This window comes from Mobula hypostoma, chromosome 3 (assembly GCF_963921235.1).
Source record: "Mobula hypostoma chromosome 3, sMobHyp1.1, whole genome shotgun sequence".
NCBI classification, from domain to species: Eukaryota; Metazoa; Chordata; class Chondrichthyes; order Myliobatiformes; family Myliobatidae; genus Mobula; species Mobula hypostoma.
The window spans coordinates 212,072,276-212,085,224 of record NC_086099.1 but is presented as its reverse complement, the minus strand read 5'-3'; the positions used below and the strand labels follow the sequence as shown (position 1 = coordinate 212,085,224).

Below are 12,949 nucleotides of genomic sequence, written 5' to 3'. Positions count from 1 at the left end.
CTATGACTGTGTGGCTAAGTACAGCTCCAGCACCATACACAAGTTTGCTGACGACATCACTGTTGTGGGCTGTATCAAAGGTGGCGATGAATCAGCTTACAGGAGGGAGATTGAAAATCTGGCTGAGTAGTCCAATAACAAGAACCTCTTACTCAATGTCAGTAAGGCCGAGGAACTGATTGTAGACTTCAGGAGAGGGAAACCAGGGGTCTATGAGCCAGTAATCATCGGAGGATCAGAGGTGGAGAGGGACAGTAAATTTAAATTCCTGGGTGTCACTGTTTCAGGGGACCTGTCCTGGACCCATCATATAAATATAACTGCAAACAAAGCACGATAGTGTCGCTACTTCCTCAGCAGTCTGTGGAGACTCGGCACGTCATCAAAAACCTTGGCAGACTTCTGTAGATATGTGGTGGAAAGTGTATTAACTGGCTGCGTATGGGATCACCAATGCCTTTGAGTGGAAAATCCTACAAAAGGTAGTGAATTCAACCCAGTACATCAAGGGTAAAGCCTCCCAGCCATTAAGCACATCTTCATGAAACATTGCTGTAGAAAAGCAGCATCCACCATCAAAGATCCTCACCACCCAGGCCATGCTCTTTTCTTGTTGCTGCCATCAGGACTCGTATCACCAGGTTCAAGAACAGTTACTACCCGTCAACCATCAACAAAAGGGGATAACTACACTCATTTTATTTCTGGTGTTCCCACAACTGATGGTCTCACCTTAAGGTCTCTAACTTGTTATTTACAGTATTGCTATTTATTTATATTTGCATTTACACAGTTTGTTGTTCATTGATCCTGTTTACAGTTACTGTTCTTAAAGGCTTCTGTTAGTCTTGCGAGACCATGGATCTGCGCCTGGAAAGTCTTCACTCTCCAGGGCGCAGTCCTGGCCAAGGTTGTATGGAAGACCAGCAGTTGCCCATGCTGCAAGTCTCCCCTCTCCACGACACCAATGTTGTCCAAGGGAAGGGCATTAGGACCCATACAGCTTGGCACCAGTGTCATCACAGAGCAGTGTGTGACTAAGTGCCTTGCTCAAGGACACAACGCATTGCCTCGGCTGGGGCTTGAACTCACGACCTTCAGGTAGCTAGTCCAATGCCTTAACCACTTGGCCACGTGTTACTGTTCTGTAGATTTGCTAACCATGCCTGCAGGAAAACTAATCTCAGGGTTTTCATGTTGTGATATATATGTACTCTGATAAATTTTACTTAGAACCTTGAATATGAAACAGGCCATCATTAAAGGAAATGAGATCTGGGGGGATTTTGCTTTCATTCAAATGAACATGATTTGTACTTCCAGGAAGATTAGTGATGGCAAATCCCCTCAAATTATTGGTGGACATAAATGGGTGCTTAAGTGCAGTGGTGGCAAACCTATTTGAATGTGTGAAGTAATTCAAGTTATCTTTAGGACCTGGATCATTTAATTTATGTCTTTGGTTTAGCAAGTGCCCTGTCCAAATACCTTTTAAATGTATTAATTGTACCTGTTGCTTGTCATCTATATTAATATTTTGGATGGGAATGTAGTTCACATAGTAAGTTTGCAGATAACACTAAAACTGTTGGTATAGTGGACAGTAAAGAAGGTTATCAAAGATTACAACAGGATCTAGATCAACTGGGGAAAGTGGGCCAAAGAGACAGATGAACTTGGAGCTGTCATTAGTGCTGCACTTTGGGAATTACACAGTAAATGGCAGGGCTGTTGGGAGTGTTGCTGGAAAGAGAGATTGAGGGGTACAAGTATAGAGTCCCCTGAAAGTTGTGACACATGTAGAGAGAATGATGAGGAAGCCATTTGACACAAGTGCCTTCATCAGTCAGAGCATTGTGCAAGAACTGGGATGTCACGTTACAGCTGAACAAGGCTGTATTTGGAGTATTATATGCTATGCTGGTTTGCAGCTATGGAAAGGATGCTATTATGCTGCAAAGAGTGCAGAAAATATTCACAGTATTGTGCTGGGACTGGAGGGGTGGGGTCTTGAGTTATAAGGAGAGACTGGATAGGCTGGTGCTGTTTTCCCTGCAGTATAGGAGGCTGAGAGGTGACCTCATAGAGATATATAAAGTCACGAGGGACGTACATATGATGGATGATCAGAGTAATTTTCCCAAGGTCAAGGGGTGTTAAACTAGAAGGCATAAGGTGAGAGCAAAGAGATTTGAAGGAGACCTGAGCTACAAGTGGCTATGGGGATCTGAACATGTACATGAATAGGAAAGGTCTGAAGTAGAGGGGTTCCCAACCTTCTTTATGCCATGGATCCCTAAAATTAACTGAGGTGTCCGTGGAACCCAGGTTCAGAACCCCTGGTCTAGAGGGACATGGGCTAAACACATGGAAATGGGACCAGCTCTGGCATGTACATGTTTTGCCAGAGGACCTGCTTCCATGCTGTATAATCCATGTCTCTGTGACAATGCTATCTGTGCCTTAGAAATTTATCCTTTTCTTAAGTCCAAGATTCCCACTAACATCATTAACTAGTGCATTTAGTTATGTATCTATAAAACAAAAATGTTTGACCAGTATCCTCTGCACATTGTCCATTTTTTTGAAAAAAAAATGCACTCTGAAGGCATAATACAAAGTTACCATTATACGAAGGGTGACTGATAAGTTTGTGGCCTAAGGTAGAAGGAGTCAATTTTAGGAAGTCATTTATTTATTTTTCAACATAGTCCCCTCCTACACGTACACACTTAGTCCAGTGGTCGTGGAGCATACGGATCTTGGATCTCCAGAAAGTGTCCACAGCAGGGGTGATTGATAAGTTTGTGGCCTAAGGTAGAAGGAGATGAGTTACTAACTTCAAACTTTCCGCATTATCACTCAAAGAGTTGAACTGCACGTGCATGTAACGAGAGCGTCTTGGATGTCCAGGTGGTCCACAGCAGGGGCGATTGATAAGTTCGTGGCCTAAGGTAGAAGGAGATGAGTTATACCGCTCTCGTTACATGCATGTGCAGTTAAACTCTTCGAGTGAAAATGTAGAAAGTTTGAAGTTAATAACATCCCCTTCTACCTTAGGCCAGGAACTTATCAATCACCCCTGCTGTGGACCACCTCTGGAGGTCCAAAACGCCGACTTCTACAAAGAAGGGATCCATATGCTCCACGACCGCTGGACTAAGTGTGTAAATGTAGGAAAAATAAATGTACTAGGTTTTCTAAAATTGACTCCTTCCACCTTAGGCCACAAACTTATGAATCATCCCTGGTAAGTTACTTCGGAAATATAGTTTCATTGTGTCAAGAAAACCACATCTTTTGAGGGATTTATTGGCCATTTTTTTCCCAAAGCGCTAGGTTAAAACTATAATATTCAACTCCAAGTATATGCTGTGTTTGAGGGGCAGTGATTATTTTGATGAAATTCATCTATAATGAATTTACATTTCTATTATGTTCTTTTATTGCGAAGTGGTTGGAAATGCTTGACTTGCATCCCCTGCAGTTACCTTGGAATTGGGAAGATCCTATGAGAAGGTAATAGCAGCATGTTCAGAAAATCTTCAAGATGAGTCAACATGGTTTCACGATAATGAAGATGTGTTTGACAAGTTTGGCTAGAGTCCTTTGAAAATGTCATATCCAAGATGGAGAAGGGTATATTAGCAACTGAGTGATAAAGTTATACAGCATGTAAACAGGCCCTTCAACCCAACTTGACCATACTGACTAAGGTGTCTACCTGAACTCATCCCATTTGCCTCCGCTTGGCTCATGGCCCTCTAATCATTTTTTATCCATGTATAGTACCTGTCCAAATATCTTTCAAGTATTGTATTTTTACCCTTCTCCCCACTTCCTCGAGCAGCTCGATCCCTCTAGCCACCACCTAGCTTTTCCTAGTGAGAAAAAGTTGCTCCTAAAGTCCATTTTAAACATTTCCCCTCTTGCCCTAAATCTATGTCCTTTAGTTTTATACTCCCCTACCCTGGGGAAAAGACTGTGACCAATAATCTTGTCATGGTTTTACAAACTTAATAACATCATCCTGAGCATTCTGTGCTCCGAGGGAAAAGTCCCAGTTATAATGTTTCTTTATAACTCAAGCCCTGCAGTCCTGGTAACATCGTTCTAAATCTCTATCTTTACTAGTTCATTGACGTTCCACTTACAGTTGGGTGAGTAGAGTTGAGTACATGAAGTTCTGTACATGTGACTTGTACAGTTGCAACATGGCATCCTAATTTTCTGCATTCGGTTCTCTGACTAATGAAGTGAGATCTGGATTTCTTGAGGTTTTTGATGAAGTGCCAAATAAGGGATTACTGCATAAGATACGACTAAATAAGGTTGGGGATAATACATTGGCATAGATCAAGGAAAATAGTGTTGACAGAAATAGATCATTTTTAGACTATTATTATTAATAACATGGATGTAGGGATTAAGTGCACTGTGACACAAGTTGCTGATGATATGAAAAGAGGTGGGTTAGCAAGTTGTGAGCAGGATTCCAAAGAACCTGCAAAGGGATATGCATGTTAAGGAAGTGGGCAAGAAGATGATAGGATGGAAAATAAGGAGTTTATCCACTGTGGAAAGAGAAATAAGCATGCAGTGGTACAAACCTCATAGATGAAACAACGAGTTGGCATACAAGTGAATCAAGTAATTAGGGAGGCTAATAGAATATAGCCTTTTGGCAAGGGGAATAGGTTATGTACAGTACTGTGCACAAGCCTTAGGCACATATTTGGGGTGGCACCGTAGTGTAGTGGTTAGCACAATGCTTTACGGTACCAGCGACTGGGTTCATTTCACAGCACTGTCTGTGTTCTATCTCCTCGTGACTGCGTGGGTTTCCTCCAGGTGCTCTGGTTTCCTCTCACAGTCCAAAGACATACCGGTTGGTAGGTTAATTGGTCATTGTAAACTGTCCCTCGATTTAATTGGGGGTTACTGGGCAGTGTGGCTCAATCAGCCTGCTCTCAATCATCAGCAAATTAAAGGAAGGGGTCATCAGCAGTGCTATCATGCAGAACCTACTCAGGAATAACCTGCTTAAGGATGCCCAGTCTGGGTTCTGCCAAGGCCACTCAGCTCCTGACCTCATCATCTTCTTGGTCCAAACATGGACCAAAGAGCTAAATACCAGAGGTGAGGTGAGAGTGACAGCCCTCAGCATCAAGGCAGCATTTGACCGAGTATGGCGTCAAGGTGCCCTAGCTAAAATGGAGTCAATGGGAATTAGGGGGGAACTCTCTGCTAGTAGGAATCATACCTGGCACAAAGGAAGATGGTTGTGGTGGTTGGAGGCCAATCATCTCATCCTCAGGACATCATTGCAAGAGTTCCTCAGAGAAGTGTCCTAAGACCATTCATCTTCAGCTGCTTCATCAATGACCTTCCCTCCATCATAAGGTCAGAAGTGGGGATGTTTGCAGATGACTGCACAACGTTCTGCACCATTCGTGACTCCTCAGAGAGTGACGCAGTTCCTACTCAAATGCAGCAGGACCTGGACCATATCCAGACTTGGGCTGACAAATGGCAAGTAACATTCGAGCCATGCAAGTTCCAGGCAATGACCATCTCCAACAAGAGAGGCTCTAACCATCGGCGCTTTACATTTATTGGCATCACCATCACTGAATCCCCTATATCAACATCCTGGGGGTTACCATTGACAGGAAACTGAACTGGTGTAGCCATATAAACACAATGGCTACCAGAGCAGCTCAAAGGCGAGGAATCCTGCGGTGTGTTACTCACCTCCTGACTCCCCAAACCTGTCCACCATCGACAAGGCTCAGGTCAGGAGTGTAATGGAATGCTCGCCGATCACCTGGATGAGTGCAGCTCCATCAACACCCAAGAAGCTCGACACCATCCAGAACAAGGCAGCTCACTTGATTGGTACCCCTTCCACAAGCATCCAATCCCTCCACCATTAACAAACAGTTGCAGTAGTGTGTACTATCTACAAGATGCACTGCAACAACACACCAAAGTTCCTAAGGCAGCACCTTCCAGACCTACAACCACTACCATTTAGAATGACAAGAACAGCAGATACCTGGTGAAATCCCCCTCCAAGTCACTCACCATCCTGACTTGGAATCATATCGCCGTTCCTTCATTGTCACACAGTCAAAATCATAGAATTCTCTCCCCAGCAGCACTGTGGGTGTACCCACACCTCAGAGACTGCAGCAGTTCAAGAAGGCAGCTCATCACCACCTTCTCAAGGGCAACTAGGGATGGGCAATAAATGTTGGCTTAGGTGGCAGTGCCCACATCCCGTAAATGAATAAATAAAATAAAAAAATGTGCCTCAGACTTTTGCACAGTACCTTAAGTTGGAAAGATTTAATGGACCTTTACAAGCAATTGCTGAGATTGTACCTGGAGGTGCCAACTCAAGTCAGAATGATATTGAAGGGGGGAGTATGCTTGAGAAATCATCTGCTGCACTCCTGCTCCTATTTTTAATGTTAGTACAAAAGTTATGTTCAGTAATAATACAAGTTTTTCAGACTGGAACCTCCATTGTCTATACTTATTGCTGCCTCAGGAAAGCAGTCAACATTTTCAAGAATTCCTCCTGCCCCAGCCATTCTCTCCCCTTTCCAACCACCCCACAATCGGACAGAAAATACAAAAGCTTGTGAACAGCGGCCAGAATATTAAAGGACTGCTTTAATCCCACGTGCTATAAATCCCTTGAAAGTCCTTTTATACAGTAACAATAATCCCTCAATCCGTCATCATGACCCTTGCACCTTATTTGTCTAGAGCAGGGGTTCCCAACCCTTTTTTTTAATGCCATGAAGCCTTACATTACAGAATGGTGCGTGGACCCCTGTTTGGAAACTCTTGGTCTAAAGTAACGCACACAAAATGCTGGAGGAACTCAGCAGATCAGGCAGCATCTTGGGAGAGGGGAAAAAATGGCTGAAGTTTTGGTCTGAGCCCCTTCATGGGGATCGTATCTGTCTACCTGCACTGCTCTTTCTCTGCATCTGTAGCTGCATTCTGTTCCTTTGCTGCCACCTAGATGCACTTGCGTATGGAATAATCTGTCTGGATGGCATGCAAACAAAAGTTCAAGTCAAGTCACTTTTTATTGTTATTTCGACCATAACTGCTGGTACAGTACACAGTAAAAATGAGACAATGTTTTTCAGGACCATGGTGCTACATGAAACAATACAAAAACTGCACTGACCTACGTAAAACAGCACAAAACTACACTAGACTATAGACCTACCCAGGACTGCATCAAGTGCACAAAACAGTGCAGGCTTTACAATAAATAATACACAAGACAATAGGCACAGTAGAGGGCAGTAGGTTGGTGTCAAGCCAGGCTCTGGGTATTGAGGAGTCTGATGGCTTGGGGGAAAAACACTGTTACATAGTCTGGTCGTGAGAGCCCGAATACTTCGGTGCCTTTTGCCAGATGGCAGGAGGGAGAAGAGTTTGTATGAGGGGTGTGTGGGGTCCTTCATAATGTTGTTTGCTTTATGGATGCAGCGTGTGGTGTAAATGTCTGTAATGGCAGGATGACCTTCTCAGCTGACCTCACTATCTGCTGCAGGGTCTTGCGATCCGAGATGGTGCAATTTCCGAACCAGGCCGTGATGCAGCTGCTCAGGATGCTCTCAATACAACCTCTGTAGAATGTGGTGAGGATGGGGGGTGGGAGATGGACTTCTCTCAGCCTAAAAGTTCTTCACCATATCTCAGTACACATGATGGTGATGAACCAATGATTCTTCCTCTGGTACTTTTTGTCTGATGATGCGCCATTGTCTTCTCGTGGCACTGGTATGAGATGAGAAATGAGCCTTGCTGGTGAAACACTCATCGTCTTCTATCTCTGACTGGAAATCACAAATAAATCCGTACCAATAAATTGACTCCAATCCCGATCCTTCTGACTGCAACACACTCCCTTTCTTTTAGCCATGTTGGCCAATTCCACGGTCTTGTTTCTCTCTCTCTCTCTCTCTCTCTCTCTCTCTCTCTCTTTCAACTTGATGAGTGGGTGTGTAACTAACACTTCCACCGTTCGCGCCGTTCCCAAGGATGCTGTTAAATTCAATGGACTCACTAATCTGAATGTTCCTGTCTGGTCTAGGTGTGAATCTCAGATTGCTGCGTTAATGAAAATGAACTTTATGTTGTCATTAAATATTCCTGTCAGCAGCGAGGTTGTCTCTGGTGTCCCGGCCTGAATATATCTAAAGTAGATAAAGATAGTCACTCTGGCATGGCGGTGTTTGAAGAGGCTTGTTGTGCGTAGTTTCCTTCAATGCACTACAAGAGCACATCGTCCTTTCACGTGCAAGATAACATTGCTAGAGAAATGGGGTTCTCGAAATGCGAGAGCAGGGGTTTTCAACCTGGGGTTCACAAACCCCCCCCCCCAGTGTAATGGTATTGGTCTATGGCATAAAAAAGGTTGGCAGCAGGTCAGGCCGCATCTCTGGGAGAGTCGACTTTTCGGGCTGAGATCCTTCATCAGGATTCATATGGAAGGTGAAAGGTCTCGGCCCAAAAAGTCGCTATTTACTCCCCTCCATACACGCTGCCTGACCTGCTGAGTTTCTCCAGTATTGTGTATGTGTTTGTGTTGCTCTGGATTTCCAGCATCTACAGAATCTCTTTGATAAGGTTCCCCATGCAAAGCTCACGTAAGGAGGGATGGGATCCAAGGAGACCTGGCTTTGTGGATCCAGAATTGGCTTGCCCACAGGAGGCAAAGGGTGGTTGTAGATGGTTCGTATTCTGCATGGAGGTCGGTGACCAATGGTGTTCTGCAGGATCTGTTCTGGGACCCCCTCCTCTTTATGATTTTTATAAATGGCCTGAATGAAGAAGTAAAAGGGTGGGTTAGTAAGTTTGCTGATGACACAAAGGTTGGGGGTGTTGTGGATAGTCTGGAACGTTGTCAAAGATTACAGCGGGTCATCGATTGGATGCAGAACTGGGCTGAGAAATGGCAGATGAACTTCAACCTAGATAAGTGTGAAGTGGTTCATTTTGGTAGGTCCAATTTGAAGACAGAATATAATACAAATGGTGAGACTCTTGGCAATGTGGTGGATCTGAGAGATCTTGGGGTCCCTTGTCGATAAGGCACTCAAAGCTGCTGTACAGGTTGACAGTATTGTTAAGAAGGCGTATGGTGTGTTGGCATTCATCAACCGTGGGATTGAGTTCAAAAGCCGAGAGATAATGTTACAGCTATTTAAGACCATGGTCAGACCCCACTTGGAGTACTGTGTTCAGTTCTGGTCACCTCACTAGAGGAAGGATGTGGATACTATAGAGAGAGTGCAGAGGAGATTTACAAGGATGTTGCCTGGATTGGAGGTTGTACCTTATGAGAATAGGTTGAGTGAACTCGGCCTTTTCTCCTTGGAGTGACAGAGGATGAGAGGTGACCTGATAGAGGTGTATAAGATGATGAGAGGCATTGATCGTGTGGATAGTCAGAGGCTTTTTCCCAGGGCTGAAATGGCTAACATGAGAGGGCACAGTTTTAAAGTGCTTGGAAGTAGGTACCGAGGGAATGTCAGGGGCAAGGTTTTCACACAGCGAGTGGTGAGTGCATGGAATGCACTGGTGGGGACGGTGGTGGAAGTGGATACAATAGAAAAATAGAGGGCTATGCAGTAGGGAAATTCTAGGCAGTCTCTAGAGTACATTACATTGTCAGCACAGCCTTGTGGGCCAAAGGGCCTGTTATGTGCTGTAAATTTCAATGTTATATGTACTCGTCCAAGGTAATGTTTCCTTTTCAGACATCAAAGTCGTGCACGAATGTACTTAATTGGAATTTTGGGATATTCTAAGGCAAAAAAAACACAAAACAAAACAGAAAATACTGGAAGAACTCAGACGGCCAAGCAGTCTCTGTGGAAAGAGAAACACTTTAACGTTTCGGTATAGGGTTGTTGCCTTAGAACTGGTTAACATAGAAACATAGAAACATAGAAAATAGGTGCAGGAGTAGGCCATTCGGCCCTTCGAGCCTGCACCGCCATTTATTATGATCATGGCTGATCATCCAACTCAGAACCCAGCCTTCCCTCCATACCCCCTGACCCCTGTAGCCACAAGGGCCATATCTAACTTCCTTTTAAACATAGCTAATGAACTGGCCTCAACAGTTTGCTGTGGCAGAGAATTCCACAGATTCACCACTCTCTGTGTGAAGAAGTTTTTCCTAACCTCGGTCCTAAAAGGCTTCCCCTCTATCCTCAAACTGTGACCCCTCGTTCTAGACCTCCCCAACATCGGGAACAATCTTCCTGCATCTAGCCTGTCCAATCCCTTTAGGATCTTATACGTTTCAATCAGATCCCCCCTCAATCTTCTAAATTCCAACGAGTACAAGCCCAGTTCATCCAGTCTTTCTTCATATGAAAGACCTGCCATCCCAACGAATCATAACTACAAGAGATTTTGCAGATGCTGGAAATCCATCCAGCGTAACTCACACAAAATGTTGGAGGAACTCAGCAGGTCAGGCAGCATCCATGGGGAGGAGTAAACAGTCCACATTTCGGACCGAGACTCATCATCAGCCCGGAACGTCGACTGTTTCGCCTCCATAGATGCTGTCCGACCCACTGAGTGCACCCAGCATGTTGTGTGTTGCCTTAGAAGTGGGGGATGATCGGATCGGAGGTACCCGAGTGAAAAGTTGCGGTAAACCCAACAGGAATGTGGATACAGTATTGAGATCCGAAACAGAACAGGAATAGTGGAGAAACTTCGCCGGTCACGCAGCATTTATAGAAATAAAAGTCAGTCAATATTTGGTAGTCAGGGATACTTCCTGAGAAGAGGGTTGTTCCGAGCAGAGCGCGGCAGGCGTCTGTCTCTAAACCATAACCTGCCGACATCTTATTACACTTTGTGGGATCATGTTGTGTACGAACTAGTTAAAATTCTTTATATTTGCCCCTTATTTTCAACTGGTCGGCAGTGATTTCACTTCGGGAAGTGCTTTTATTGACTGTAGCGTGCCGCGGGAGGTGGAGATTGAAAGTCTTACTTTTAATGAGAGTGTCAGACCTCGAGGCCAGTTCGCGGTAACGGTGGGGCACTGCCCTGTGTCCCCTTCGCAGGGTGGGTCGGGGCAGCAGTAAATGGAGCCGGGACCACTCTCCGTGCCCGTTGTCGTGAACAGAATCTCCACGGAGAGGAGCTGCAGCTCGCTTTAACGCGGCAGGGATCAAGCTCTCCGCGCCGCTGAGGCTGAGGAGTACGGGAAAAAAAACAGTAATAAAGAAAAAAAATCCGTTGCCAAAATCTGGGAAACCGTTGCTCTCCCCCAGATGTCATGAGCGGTGAGCCGAGCAGTCCTTGCTTCAGCTATCAAATGTCTCCCATCTCTCTTTCTCCACATCCCCCTCGCCTTCTACTCCCCGGTGCATTAGGAGCCACGGCGTATGGTGATTGCAGCGAGATCCGAACCCCTCACACCCTCCAGCCGACCAGGCTGGCTCTGCTCGCCGACGGGACGACAGCTCTCTCCCTCTCCCGCTCTCTCTCCATTTCTCCCCTCCTCCTCTCGCCGGCTGCGTGGAGGAGGTGGGGGCTGGAAGGTAGTCAGGTGCGTTGAAGGAGGGGGCTCCGACTGTCAGTTTGTTTTGGGGAAAAAAAAGCCGGGCAGCGCTGAGCTCAGGCAAGCAGAGAGAGACAGAGACAGAGAAAAGACGGGAGTGCAGCGTGTCCTGAATGCAGTATCAGCGGAGCGAATCCCTCCCACTGCCGACCGCCGAGCCCGTGACCCCAGGATTCAAGCAGCCGCATGTTCAAAGCCATCTCTCACTGAACATCGACCCAGTGAACGTCCTCCTGGCAGGACGGCTGATCATCAGATGCTGGAATACCGTTAGGCCTCTTGTCTCTCCAGATCCCACATCTGCCTCTGTCGACAATCCCGCCGACAGCTAGAAGTTGCCCGCTCTGTACTATGCGATAGACTCCCGAGCCGACTTTATGGCTTCGCTGTATCAAAGAATCACCGGGCAGATCAACACTTCCAGATCTTACCCGGCTCCGGCTGAAGGCAGTCACCTGCTCGCCGGTCAATGCACCGAGGAGGACACCGCGGGTAAAGGTGTACGCCCCCTGGAAGAGAATCGGCCCCGTTTCCATTACCAGCACAGTGAAGATGATGTGAGACCAACCTTCATTTCTTTAGTATTCACGTACTGTATAGACGTGTGTTGCTGTGTTTATGTACATGGTGTGCGTGAGAGAGGCGGAGGGTCCGCGTGTGTCTGTGTTTCCCCATTGCTCTCCCATCCCACGACCCAAGCCCTTACTCTGCCTCACCCCACCCCAACCGAACACATCTGTCTCCTTCAACCTCAGAGACAAGTTGTCTGGCTTCTTCGCGCGGTTTCAAGTTGCTTTTCGTCAAGTTTGCTCTTCTAGCCACGAACTCAGTTTATTTTGTTTTCCCGTGCTGGTAATTCGCAGACTGCCCCGAAATCTGTGCTGCAGGACCAGCCGCTGCTCTATTTAAACCGCCCTCTCGGACACTAATGGACATAAACATTTAAAATTAACTCGGTCTTTCGCGGAATGTTTGTGCTGCTGCTGTGCACGCCTTGTCTCAGGTTAGATGTGTTTTAGAAGTTTATTTGCATATCGCCTTGGCAACATTGGAATCTTTCATTGCTGCGGACATCTTTCTGGTCAGTACAAGGGTTAAACTTCTTGGATACGTTTCTCCTTTGTCGCCTGCAATTCAGTGGTGCGGATCTATAAAACACAATAAATCGAACATCTGGCCCACAAGCATCGAGTTTATTATTAGACACGAGCCTTTCCGAAGGGTTTCGCCAACGATACCGTTTCTTGTACATTTTGTTACTACTGGTAGAGAGAATAGGAGGTCATTAAAGATTTATTGTTTCCCTCGGGCTGAATGCTTTAT

At 45.7% G+C, this 12,949-nt stretch overlaps 1 protein-coding gene across 4 annotated transcripts in view; it reads left to right on the top strand.

The window, feature by feature from the left end:
* The window catches only part of dpp6a (dipeptidyl-peptidase 6a), a 1,586,533-nt gene that overhangs the window by 415,034 nt on the left and 1,158,550 nt on the right, over positions 1-12,949 (top strand). For 2 of the 4 annotated variants that reach the window (XM_063044435.1, XM_063044439.1), the window contains exon 1: positions 11,161-12,183. The exons of the other annotated variants lie outside the window; for them this stretch is intronic. In XM_063044435.1, coding sequence (XP_062900505.1) covers positions 12,004-12,183 — 180 coding nt within the window. In that variant the 5' untranslated portion in view covers positions 11,161-12,003. Of the gene's footprint in view, positions 1-11,160; positions 12,184-12,949 lie in introns of those variants that run through there. 4 annotated transcript variants of the gene reach the window in all.